The sequence below is a fragment of the Caretta caretta genome, chromosome 7, assembly GCF_965140235.1.
Source record: "Caretta caretta isolate rCarCar2 chromosome 7, rCarCar1.hap1, whole genome shotgun sequence".
In the NCBI taxonomy this organism is placed as follows: domain Eukaryota; kingdom Metazoa; phylum Chordata; order Testudines; family Cheloniidae; genus Caretta; species Caretta caretta.
In genome coordinates this window covers 38,896,318-38,910,080 of record NC_134212.1, presented here as the reverse complement: position 1 = coordinate 38,910,080, position 13,763 = coordinate 38,896,318, and the positions used below count along the sequence as shown (strand labels likewise).

General features: G+C 44.8%; 1 protein-coding gene across 4 annotated transcripts in view; it reads right to left on the bottom strand.

Moving 5' to 3' along the window:
* The window catches only part of VGLL4 (vestigial like family member 4), a 152,575-nt gene that overhangs the window by 48,741 nt on the left and 90,071 nt on the right, over positions 1 to 13,763 (bottom strand). The window contains exon 2 of one of the 4 annotated variants that reach the window (XM_048857613.2): positions 170 to 688. The exons of the other annotated variants lie outside the window; for them this stretch is intronic. Coding sequence (XP_048713570.1) covers positions 170 to 688 — 519 coding nt within the window. The remainder of the gene's footprint in view (positions 1 to 169; positions 689 to 13,763) is intronic. 4 annotated transcript variants of the gene reach the window in all.

Here is a 13,763-nt window from a genome sequence, read left to right as displayed (position 1 = left end):
TTGCCCAAGTTCTGGATGAGACCTTTGAAGAAATCACTGAGCCGATTACCACGATGTGAGAGAGCACATCAACGCCCTATTCCGCATCTAGGCATGCATGCAGCCCTAACCCTCCTCACCCCGAGATCCCACACTGAATAACTTCCTTCCCAAAATAAAAGCTGCTTACCGGGAACCTCCTCTGGTATTTGTCCTTCCCCAAGCACCAGCCTCCACAACTGGCTACCTTCCTCCTGGCTTGAGAACAGCTCCTGGCTGCATGCATCTAGGGATTCCGGAGTGTCTTCCTCCGCCTCAGCGCCCTTGCTCCTGCTTTGCTGCTCCTCTTCCTTCTCCCGCCTTGTTGAACTGGGCTGTGAAGTGTCCATGTTGATACTGGGAGTGGAGGTGGGGTCGCCCCCAAGTATCGCGTCCAGCTCTTTGTAGAAATGGCAGGACGCAGGGGCAGCACCGGAGCAGCGGTTTGCCTCGCGGGCTTTGCGGTAGGCATTCCGCAGCTCCTTCACTTTAATCCTGCACTGCAGTGCATCCTTGTAATGGCCCCGTTCCATCATGTGCCTTTGTATGTGCCCGAAGGTATCGTAATTCCTACGGCTGGAGCGCAGCTGAGATTGGACAGCTTCCTCCCCCAAAACACCTCGCCATTGCTCCATACTGGGGATCACCTGGTGCGTGGAAGCATGGTCACCTGGAAAGATTCGATGAGAGCACTTCACACCTGGCTGAGCAAACAGGAAGGGGATTTTCAAAATTCCCAGAAAATTTAGAGGGCGGGTCTGATGGTTGGTCAACTGAGGGCAGGGCAGTAGAGTTCAAAGTGATGACCAGAGTGGCTAGAACAGGCATTATGGGACACTTCTGGAGGCCGATCAGAGCGCATTAACAGGCCAGGGCATCCACACTGGCACTGTGGCACTCCAGTGGGGGCGCACAAAACTTTATTCCACTCACTGAGGTGAAGTACCAGGAGTGGACCAGCCGCGGAGTCAGAGCGCTCTGCGTGCCTTGCCAGTGAGGACTGGTAGTGAGCTAGTGTGCTCGGGGCTCCTTTTATGCGCTGTAACTCGCAAGTGTAGCCAAGCCCTCAGTCTCAGAAAAAGAAGCTGGCTATTCCCTCTCATTAAAATGAACCTTTTCATAGTGACTGTAATAGATGTTATCAGAGACTAAGTGAGCTGCAGGAAGCAGTCTGTCCTGGGGTTTTAAAGGACTGATGGGACTGTACTTCAGAGAAAGAGCTGGCCAATTTAGTTTAAGCAGAGGATGGTGGTTTCAGGGCCCACGTTACAACCTCACTTCCAATAAACCTTTCACAGAGAGGAAGCTAAGTCAGACAGGAAAGATAGAGGAAGGGCTGTGTCTACTACTGAGAAATTACACGCTGACTGGACAGGATTTCCTACCACCGATCAGAGATTTCTGGTCAACCAGGATAAGTTTGTCAGAGCTCCTGGAAACTGAGGGAATGAGCATAAATCAGAGCCTCTGAGGCACTCAGGGTGGATGGTCTTGATATCAGTGAGGGCGCATTCTACATCTCAAAGGACTTCAGCCAGGACTCCATTGTCTTGCTCTCTCACCCAGTCCCTAATTCTTATTAGTCCTTTGCTGGTGCACTCTTTTCTTGGCTCACCTGCCTTCAGGCTCACAATTTCAACCTTTCCCTATTTCTTCCAGTCAAAGAAGCAGAAACATGCCTCCATCAATCACCCCTACATTCAGCACAGCAAACACAGGGATCTCTGGACAGACTGCTAGAAACAAGATCCAGATTTCACTGGTGTTTCTGCCCATCACTCATGTGAGAACAGCGACTGATCCAAGAACTCTAGCAATCAAATCTCCAACTATGCACTATCATAATATTACATTCCAGCTAATTACTTGCTTCAATAGTTCTGGACTACTAGAAAGTATACCAGTTCCAACTCTCTTAGGGTAACACTTCCCTGCATTACCTTAAAAGTGCATATTTAAAAACCTTGGTGTACCTCCACTGTCCACCACCTATTAAATATGGCATATGCTCCAACCTGCAATAGAGCTTGTGCTGCTCCAAACTCCAGTTACGAATTAGTGAATGGGAAAGCCGTGGTCATTGGACAGCATGGGTGATGTCTTCAGCTGGGAGACTGGTGCCACTGGCCACAGAGGTAAACGTGATCTTACCCTGGCTTTTGTGGAACTCTGCCTCGTTGCAGCACGCCCAGGATCCCACAGCTGGATAGCAACTTAGCTGGAGTCTCCCCGCCCAACACCACCTCCAGTATTTCAGATGTATGGACAGATTTTTGGAAACAAACATAAAACAAACTAGCAGTGTGTCTGGCCACATTTTTTTCTTGAACCTCACAAGTCTCTAGAACATGGAACACAAAAGTATAAACAAACCAGCTGATGTCTGCAGAGCACCTGCCCTGGTTCACGTTGTTGGGGAGAGGGACGGAATTCTGGCTCCTTTCAAGGCCACTCGGAATAATCTTTTTTTAGGACAGCTAGCACCCAATTAGTAGGAATCCTAAAACTTTCCTCAGTTATGTTCAATTCAGGGAGACACCAGGGTTCATTATAGCTGGGAGGCAGGGCCCCTTCGGGAGGCACTAAAGGCTCTGTTTATCCCATCCCATGCTAACAAGGGAGAAAGGATTTAGTTCAGACACTGAGCTTTAAGACACATGCTAAATTTTCCTGACATAGGTGACTCACAGGAATTTTTATTTGCATATTTCAAAAGCAGATAATTGAAAGCATATCTAGGTCACTAACAGATTGAGATCATGATATGGTTTACTGGTTGAGGCAAAGGACTGTAAAGTCAGGAGTTCTGAGTCCCATTCCCAGCTTTGCCACTGATTCACTGTGTGAACTTGACCAAGTCCCTTAACCTCTCTTTTCTTCACTCTCCCCATCTGTAACTAGGGATAATATTTGCCTATTTCACAGGCTTGTTGGAAGGCTGAATTAGAGCCTATCAAAAACTAAGATCCTTTGGATTAAAGGTGCTGGAAATGCAAAATACCTCACAAAGCGTATTCAAACATTTGTTTCACTAATCACATTCATTTCTATATAGACTCAGTGAGAGCCACTTGTAACCAATTACGGTGGTGGTGAATTTAATCCACTGCAAACATAAATTCTGTGCTTCCTAAGGCAAGTGCTGTAGTACTGCCAGGCAGTTACCTACACTGCTAGGAAGTAGGACTTTCAAGATTCTCAAAGAAGAGGATTTCTAATTGTTGGCTAATAAACTAAGCTGTGTCACAGATACCTTAGTTGCAGAAATACTGGAAGGAAGGGGGACTCTGGAGAGAAAGAACCAACCATGCTGCTGTAAGGGTCAGTACTAGTGCTGGACATCTTCACTGCTCCAGCTCTGGAGTTCTCTGGTGAATGATGCAGTCTGTTGTCTAGAATAGGGCAGCAGTGAAAAGTTCACCTCTTAACTGTAGCCACTGGTTTCAGACTGTTCAGCAGGAAAACTGTGCATGTCAGCACTCTCTCAGATGGCTCCATGTGATTTAATTTAAGCTGACCACAGAGTGACTGTGATAGCTTTCCCAAGATGCCACAGCATGAAAGCTGAAGGGTGGGGGTGAAACAGCAGCAATGCACACCAGATGTCAGAAGAGCACATCTAAAGGCCTTTAGCAGGAACCACCATATTAAAAAAAAATCCCCTTACACGCTATAAATATTTATACCAAATCCAAGAAACTGGCTGGGTTTTAACTAGTTTGGTATGAATCATGTTGCACTTCCCCTTCCCTCTCCCCATTTAAAATGCATATAAAACCACCACAAAGGAGGTGCTGTACTCTCATGTCTATTTCTTTTTAATGCTAGGAATATGTTTTTCTAAAGCTTCCGCTTCTTAGCGGAATACTTTCCAAACAATAAATATTCAGCACAATTGGATATTCCTGTTTTAGTTGGCTAACTGTTGTATGGTATTTACTCTTCTTCCTAGGTTATTTTAGGGTCACAGAAACAAGATTTTTTGCTTTTTCTTATGACCTGCTGAATTAAAATTAGGAAGATCAAACATTGATCATGAGGGGTGGAACAAGTCTGGGGACGGTCTTAAGACAGTAATACAGATCAACAAGGGGAAATATCTTAGTATCTGATTTCGAAACCCCTCAGAGCTGCAGAGTTTAGAAATTTCCAAGTCTGGTTGTTTTACAAGTACGAGAATGGCTAAAACATAGTGGTGGTTAGCTAAGTTGCCTTTCAGTGAGCCACGGGAACAGTGTCTGTCTAGCCATTTCTGAAGTGCCCACCATCATAGCATCCAGGTGCCACTCTCAAAAAAATCAATGAGAATTTCTGCCAGTGAAAAAACACATTCTTCACACCACCTTTAACTGCCTTCACTTCACGGATTTTCATTGTGAGCTTTGGTTTTGTTTGTTCCTATATGAAGCATTGCTGGGCCACACTCCCACCCTTGTTAACAAGAGATGGTACATGTCCAATCAGCCCTTCTAAGTTTTTTGGCTGAGAAAGTACAATAATCATTTGTATATTGTATATTTCTCCTTGTCTCTTACATCTCTTCCCCATCTAACTATTACCTATGTTGAAGAGCCTGCTGTTAACACACAAGGGAAAAGTTCTATTTTTCTGTATTAATGTTAAGCCCTACAAACTGGGAAGGCATCATGACGACCAGCCTGCATGGCTGTCCTGCCAATCCTGTATCCAGGAACAACTACTGCTTTTCAAACACAGTCAGCTCCAAACCTTTTCCTTTGAGAACAAGATATTTCTTGGCACCTACTAACAAAGTTTGGAAGGGTGAGGGGAAAGTTACAATGCTATGCACTAAGTAAGCCATTGAGCAAGGATCCCTCAGGAAAGAAGGGCAGTGAAAAGTAAAGGTATGATGATGCACTTAAAAAAACCCAAAAACCAAAACAAAATAAAAACAAAGCAAAGGTAGGGTTCTTGCAACCATGCATGCTGCAGAAAGAAAGAAGGCAGAACAGTGGTGAAGTAACTGGACTGGTAATTATCTGCTGCAACAGTGGATTTGCTATGTAATGCACAGCTTCCTTGTCTTTTCCTGCTGTGATACAAGAACTATAGACCCTCAGCATTATTCATAAACATTTTACTACTGGCCACATAAATCCTCTAGTAGGAAGCATTACCCTGTGCATGTTATTTTTCCTCCCACTGATACAGCAAGGAAGACACACAAAACAGCAATATGCAAGATTTGTGTAGGGAAAGGCTGGAGAGGTGCACAGTAGCCCTGTACTTCCTTGTACAACAGCTTCCTGTCCTCTGGGACATGGACATTTAGTTAAATCAGTGGCCAGGAAAAACAGTGCTCTAATTTCAAAACTCAAACCAAATAGTGACAAAAAACTTAGGAGGAACAAACCTTCTAAACCAAATTCTGCTACACAATTTTCTTCTGTATTTTTCACAAACATTCATTATTTCAACATGGCTACTAGGTGGCTTTGGAATATCTCAGCCCTAAGAGATTTAGGCACCCAGTTTCCATTAAAATTATGCATCCATATCTCTTTGATGGCTTTGAAAATCTCAGCCTCAGTGTGGTTCCTGCTAGCATAGACGACTGGCTAGAAGTGATGCTTCTACTGTCCCAAAAAGCATCATTATTTTCCTCTCGCCAAACTTACACAAGAAAATCTTTATTCAGACTTTCCCTAATAAAATACTAACATGACGATCTTATTTTGGGACTAATTTGAAAAAAAGATACTGGTGACCCAAACTAACATTAGGATTATAACCTCTCATAACCCCACCCATCCACATGGGGCTGACAAGCTGACATTGATAACCTTAATTAAGAGTTCAGCCATCTATTTTAAAATTCTATCTTTGCTAGATGATCCACTGCCACCCTTCCCTGCCCACACCACCTTCTCCAAACAGTACACTCCTAATAGAGACTACAGAGCACACCAAGATGCCATTATACATACATCATGATGGTTGTCACAGATCCATCGCTTCCTGGCCACCCACACACTAGGACTGCTGTATGGGGAATCCAAGGCTCTGTGCTCTGGATTCCCGGGGGTATTTCAAGCTTCTGGAGCCTGAATGGAGTCCAGCCATTGCCCCAAACTCAGGATCTGTGAGCACACTCTCAGGGCACAGATCTTCTATCGGATACTCACCTTCAAGTGTTTAGACTTGCTCTCCAGCCATCTGGCTCCTCAGGGCACAGCACTGACCCTTCCAACTCCCCAGCACTTAAACACCCCCATCCCAAAACTCCCACCCAAGAGGTTTGAATCTTCTAGTTTACCATTTAACTCTCTCAGGTGCACGCAGCAGTTGTTTTAAGTCAACAGGCACACTCACTTTGTTCAGTCTCTCAGCTTTATGCTCTTTCTATTTAATCATGGAAAGCACAGGAACGTACAGATTGCCCAAAACAATAAAACATCCTAAACACAATGTCCCTCCTCACGGGCTCTCCCTTCCCTTGGCAGACCATCTGTGTTCCAGCTTCCAAGGTCCTCCACTCTCTAGCCTTATTCTGCTCCTGAAGCAGCCTCCCTCATCTTAATCTTGTGCAAAATGGCTCCCCTTGGCCCCCCGCACCCAACTTTCCTCTTCCCCTCCCCCCTCCCCCTTTACAGACTCCTGTTGGGAGGTCACCTGTTTCTTTTGTTCTGTCTTTTGGTAATTTTGCATTACTCCGAATTCCCCGCTCCCCTTCAGACATGAGGAGAAAGCGTCTTCTCCCAGGAGAGCAAACCTACTGTCCAAAGGTGTTTTACTTTGAATTTACAGTTGAGCGCTGATCATTCACCATTGTTTCTGGCCTGTCAAAGACATGACAAGCCTGCAAACTCACAGGGGATCCACCTACATATAGGCTTTCCAGGACACAGTTAATTTCATGACACAATTTCATAAAATCATCCAAAATTAAGAAGTGGTACAGACACAAGCCCCTATGGATCACAATAGTCACTTATACAACTAGGGCAGTCAGAAGGAGCATTAGCAATGCCTTAAAAATATCTGATGAAGCACCAGCAAGAAAGCTGCCCCATAGAAGTTAAAACTGCACTGTGGAAACACACGGTGTATACGTGACTGCGCCCATGGATGGTCCTAGCGTGTCAATACAACAGCCAGCAGTGCCATATCATGCAGTCAATTACCTTCCAAAGCATATGGCTTTTATTGAAAGGGAAAGGAAACAATGGCTCTCTGTGTATCAAGCAACAATTCCATGCTGATTTGCAAAGCAATATTTGAGGGAGATGATACAGACTGTGTGTAAAAGAAAAAGTTGGCTGGCATTAAAATAAAATTAAAAACAAAACTGAGAAAGCACAATACAATTTTTGTAAATACTCCTCCAGAAACTTGTATTCATCACTACCTCGTTCTATTATCAGTGAAGAATTATGGCCTCTGTCCTGCTGGATTATTGTTACTGTAAACAACTTCGCTAAATTGCTTGGCACACTGTCTGCCTGCAGCATGTTAAACTCTAGAGTCTACTCAGCCAGAATCAAAACATAAAGGTCCATCTGTATTAATCCTCAAAAAGGAATTAAGAGGCAACTATTTTCATGCAAAGTAGATGTTTAAAAAAATGCAAGACCAATACATATGGATGAACTTTTTCCATTCATAATTTTAGATGCCACACAATGCGGACTGTTGTTTAAGTTTCTAGTTGCTCTCTAACAGCCCTCTGTACAATACAGTGCATTGTTTGAACTTTGGAGCAATTTAAGCTTTTTCAGTGTATTCTAAAGTCCCTGGATTTACATCCAAAGAAACCTGGCACTGAAACAAATTTCACTTGTGAGTAACAAGTCACAGCCTTTAACCAAATTCCTCATTAATGCAATGCAGTGGAACATTTGCTTCTATAGACGTTACCAAACTTTATCTCTGGAAATGGGCTGCGTATCTTAACCCTTTGAAAGTTGTAGAATACCCCCAGTCCTATATTTATTTGTTCATTCCTGATTTAAGGTCCTTCAATAAATGTTAGAGGGCCTTAGAGGCTCAGAGGAACATCAAAACTTCAGGGAAATATTGTTCAAACCCAAACTTCTCCTGTTTTGCAGGACCAAGGAGGAAAAGAATCTTGAAGTTCACTGAAGAGGACACTCCCTGTCAATGATAGGAGATACTGAAAATAAGTCTATAATTCTTTGTTTTCTGATATGAAAAAAGGTATTTAAAAATAAAAATCTTATTCAATGTTCTATAAATGTAGGGAACTCTCTAGGTGTGTCCCAGTATATTACTTTGATTAAAATAATGAAGTTAATCCAGAGGGAAGCAGTCCAGTGCAGTGTAAATAAAAGGTAAATTAAGATATTTTAGTTCACTATGTAAGGGGGTTTCCATAGGGTTCAACATTTCCACTCATTCTTATTTGAAGGACAGTGTTGTAAAGCTATTTTTATATATTTAGAAACTGAAACAGGCTTTGGAGTTGATATGAGAAGCTGATTATACAAATCTAGAGTGAAATGCAAGATCAGCAAAAAAAAACCCAACCAAACAAAAAAAACAACAACCTGGTGGAAACTATTCTTTATAACTTAAAAGAACATGTGGTATTTCATTTAAAAAAGCGTGCAAATGAAGTTAGCAGAATTACTTTCAGGCTCTGCATTTCATATCTTATATCTATACTGGGCTTTTTGGAAAACAAACACATTTAAAAATAGCTTGCTTTGCACTAAAACACTACACATCTTTACTAGTTGGAAATTGTAGCCAAGTAATTACAGGAAGTCAGTGAAGTAATTATGTAATATGCAACTAACTAGTATAAACTGCCTACATTAAGCTAGGAAACAAAACAAAGTGGTATTTTTCTGTAAATCTGGATCTAATTTTCTTGATAACAAAGTCCAGTTTTCTTGACTGTCCATAAGACATTGCAGAACAAAAACTATTTTGAGTGCTCTGAGTCTCATAACATGCCTGGAGGGATTTCTCTGTATCTTATTGCATTTTTAATACCTTTCCCAGTGCAGCAGTCCAAGCCCCGAGAACACAGTAATAATGCAAAGCATTAGACAATGGAAGAGGGAGGAAGGAAGACAGAAATCTGCCTTCCAACACAGAGCCATCTGTGCACTCCATGAGATAAACAACAAAATGAAACAATCTTCCACTGGAGGACTGCACCTTCCCGTAAATATTTAAGTTGCAATTATCAGGAGCCAAAGTTTACCAATCCACTGCTGGCATTACCAAAGGACAAGCTCACCTGTGATTTGTTTTGTTAACTTAAAGCTCTGCCTGCATTACCTCACACAAGACTCCCAGAGAAAGAATATGAAACTAAAGTAAATTGAGTTTCCACAGCAAAACAAGATGCAGATGTTATACCTCAGAGTACAACCCCAGATCAAGTGCTTGTCATTTGATATGCAGCACTAGGAACTTGAGACTGTTACAGAATGGGTCTGCTTTATGGCCTTTTCACCCCAGTGAGGACACCATCTCCCATGAGTTTCCTGATAACTCTGAGCTCATTAGAGAGAGAACAATGAAACTAAAGGACTACTCTATTAAACTGGCAGTTGTTGATAAATGTCACAAGGAAGATAAATATACATGAGTCAGATTAAGCATCAATATCAAGCATTTGAATCTAGAAGCCTTCATTTTTTTCTTATCTCTAATTGCACCAAACGGACTGAAAAATAATCTGCTTGAAACAGCTGATCATCAACAAAATGTCTGCCATCATTCCCCTGATGGAAGTGTGAATAGCTCTAGACTGAAGAATTTGAGGCATTTGTCTCTCCATCTAATGAGAAAAACTACATAATTATCAATTATGTTGTAAAATTAAAATAATTTTGCTGACAAGCCATACGTTGATTGAGGCATCACTAACTGTTTAAAGCCAAGAGAAACTACTGAGAACATTCAAAAGAATGAAGGTTACACACACAAAATAGTTACCCCGACAGACATTTCAGCCATCTTGCAGGAAGTGAATGGCCCATCCAAAGGTAAATTCATTTCTGTTTATACCATAGGTTCCGACTCCATGAGTGCTCCAGGGCTGGAGCACCCACAGGAAAAAATGGTGGGTACACAGCACCCACTGGCAGCCCCCCCAATCAGCGCCTCCCACCCACCGGCGGCCCCTCCAATCAGCACTTCCCCTCCCTCCCTGCACCTCCTGCACACCGCAGATCAGCTGTTTAGCAGCATGCAGGAGGCGCTGGGGGGGGGGAGGGGAGGAAGAGGAGCCAGGACAGGGCACGCTCAGGGAAGGGGGCAGAACGGGGTGGGAAAAGGTGGGGTGGGGTAGGGAATGCTGGTCTGGGGAAGTGGTGGAATGGAGGCAGTGCCTGGGACAGAGTGGGGGTCGAGTGCCCCCCAGGAAAGGACAAAGTCACCACCTGCGATGACTTCTAGATATTTTAAGATGATAGTATCTCTCATACTTGAAGCATGATGGTTCACCTGGTATCTACTCCTGCTTCTGCCACTGCTTTGCTGCATGACCTTGGGCAAAGTCATTTCACGTCCCCCATACAACTATTTTCCCTCCCACTTTGTTGTTGGTTATAAAGCTATCTGGGGCAGGGATTGTCTTTTATCATATTTTGTAAAGCGTCTAACAGTAATGTGCCAATTTAAGTTCAGATTTCTAAGGCCTATTATAACACAAATTAATAACAATAGTAATAATAATAATTCTCAGTTGTGCCATCCATTTGGCTAACCCTGTAATGCACACACACCCCCATCCGAACCACCCCAGAAGAGGAGGACCACTTTCTGTTGGAAGATCACAGCAAACTTTCATTTAGGGCATGTCTACACTGGCAAACTTACAGCGCCACTCAGAGAGCGCCGAAGGGAAACCGGTGTTGTGTGTTCACACTGTCAGCTGCCTGCACAATAGTGTATTCACACTTGCGGCACTTGCAGCAGTATTCGGAGTGGTGCACTCTCGGCAGCTATCCCACAGAGCACCTCTTTCTCTTCTGCCGCTAAGGCTTGTGGGAAGGCGGAGGAGGTCACTTGACATTCTGTGTCCTGTCCCTATGACCTGTAATGCATTGCTTCGCATTCCAGAAAACCCTGTGCTTCCGTCCACATTTGACATCATCTTGCAACGGTTTGTGTACTGCGCACCCTGCCTTTTTGGGCTGCAGGAATGGATCCCGCACTGTTGACCAATATGCTGCTCACTCTCACCAACATATCACGAGTGGCAGTGGAATTATTCCTTAAACTACAAAGGCAAGAAAAATGTAACATTGATCTCGCCACGCGTAGTAGCTATGACACGAGATTGCTTGTGGCATTCACGGAAGTGCTGACCACAGTGGAATGCCGCTTTTGGGCTCGGGAAACAAGCACTAAGTGTAGGGATCACATCATCATTCAAGTCTGGGATGACGAGCAGTGGCTGCAGAACTTTCGCATGAGGAAAGCCACATTCATGGGACTGTGTGATGAGCTCGCCCCAGTCCTGTGGTGCAAGGACACGAGATTGAAAGCTGCCCTGTCACTGGAGAAGAGCTTGGCGATTGCACTGTGGAAGCTGGCTACTCCAGACAGCTTCCGATCAGTCGCTAACCAGTTTGGAGTGGGGAAGTCAACCGCTGGACTTGTGTTGATGGAAGCGTGCAAGGCCATTAATCGCATCCTGCTCTGAAAGACCGTGACTCTGGGCAACGTGCATGACATTGTGGATGGCTTTGCACAAATGGGTTTTCGTAACTGCGGAGGGGTGATAGATGGCATGCATATTCCAATTCTGGCACCAGACCACCCAACCACTGAGTACATTAATCGCAAGGGGTATTTCTCAATGGTTCTCCAGACGCTTGTGAATTACCATGGGCATTTCACAGACATTAACGCAGGCTGGTCTGGAAAGGTGCATGACGCATGCATCTTTTGAAACACTAGCCTATTCAAGAAGCTGCAAGCAGGGAGTTTCTTCCCGGACCAGAAGATCACCGTAGGGGAAGTTGAAATGCCCATTGTGATCCTTGGAGACCCCGCCTACCCCTTAATGCTATGGTTTATGAAGCCATACTTGGGGCAACTTGACAGCAGCAAGGAGTGGTTCAACAACAGGCTGAGAAAGTGCAGAATGACTGTTGAGTGTGCTTTTAGCCATTTAAAAGCCCACGGGCGATGCCTGTATGGGAAGCTGGACCTGGCTGATGAGAATATTCCTATACTTATAGCCGCGTGCTGTACGCTTCATAATACTTGTGAAGGGAAGGGTGAAAGCTTCACTCAGGGCTGGACGGCAAAGGCTCAGCGCCTGGAGGCTGAGTCTGAACAGCCGGAGACCAGGACTATTAGAGAGGCGCAGCGTGGGGCCATAAGGATCAGGGATGCCTTGAGGCAGCAATCTGAAGCTGAAAGCCACTAATATTTGTTGCTATGGTTGGGATTGCAGTGCTTGTAATGCTAGGAGGTGATTGGTGCATATGATGCAAGAACGGGGTTTAACATAATTGTATGTTACTTTGCAGTACTCTTTTTGCTTTCAATTAATAGAATAAAGATTACTTTCAAACCAACACAATTCTTTTATTAAAAGACAACAACCAGAGGAGAGAGTCAAAAGAAAAAATACATCAGTGGAGGGGGGATGAAAGAAGGGAAGGTCCCAGGAGGAGGAGGGGTCCCGGGATGGCTAAAGATTTGTCCAGGGATCATATCCAACTTTCTCCTTTGGAGTACGACGCAGCGGGTGCTGGACTTCAGCAGGGCCAAACTGCAGAGGGATGGGTGTTGAGTGCAGTGGGTAGTGGGAGTCCACACTAGTGGACTGTGAGGAGGGAGGAGTGGAATGCTGCGGGTAGAGACTGGAGCCAGGAGGTTGATAACAGTGTGTTGGTGGTGTCTGGGGGGCGCATGGGAAAGAGTTTTGCGACAGCGGCTGCAGGGGAGGTCGGGCACAGAGCTGCTCAGTTTGAAGAGCTAGTATTGCCGGGAGCGTGTCTGCTTGGTACTCCATGTTTAAGAGCCACTCCCTGGCTTCTTTCTGGCGTGCCGCGTTCTCCTTTCAGTCCCTCTTCTTGCTGTCCCACCACTCCTTCAATTCCTGTTTCTCAGTGGCTGAGTGCCTCATAACCTCACGCAGAAAGTCCTCCTTAGTTCTTCTAGGCCACTTTCTAATTCTACGCGGTCATTCTGCCGCCAATAAAGAGGGAAGCTGGGCTTCAAGGTCATCTTGGTGAAGTTTAAATGCAACATTTTACAGAAGCAGTATTGTTTGCAACACAGACAACACAGACTCGGTGCTTTAAAACACAGCTACTACTCATACACCTGTCACTAACTGGCTGACTCCAGGCAAGCACACATGAGCCACAAGACCCCCAAAATGGTGAATAACCACAGGGACAGGGTAAATCACTCTTCCTGGACCCTCCTGTACACTGGGCCCGTGGCTCTTGGGGAGAGCCAGCACTGTAGTGGGGGGCCTGATAATTATTCCTTCCCCCACGCTTTCCACAGGATGTGATCATTATGGAAGATATCTCGCTGCTGAGGGTGAGCAAGGAATCAAGGGAGGGTCTCCTCCAACCCTGTGGCTTCCGCTTTGGCCCCTATGTGGCTTGCCTGTGTGCAGCAACGGTGCTCTCCCAGCCGCCCCATGACGGCACAGGAAAGTTACCATTAATGGGACAAGAAACAAAGCCACTCTGCTGAAGAACCTGGAGATCTCTGAGGGAGATTCCCGTGACGCGAGGGAGTCAATCAACAGCCTTTTCCGCCACTCAGACTAG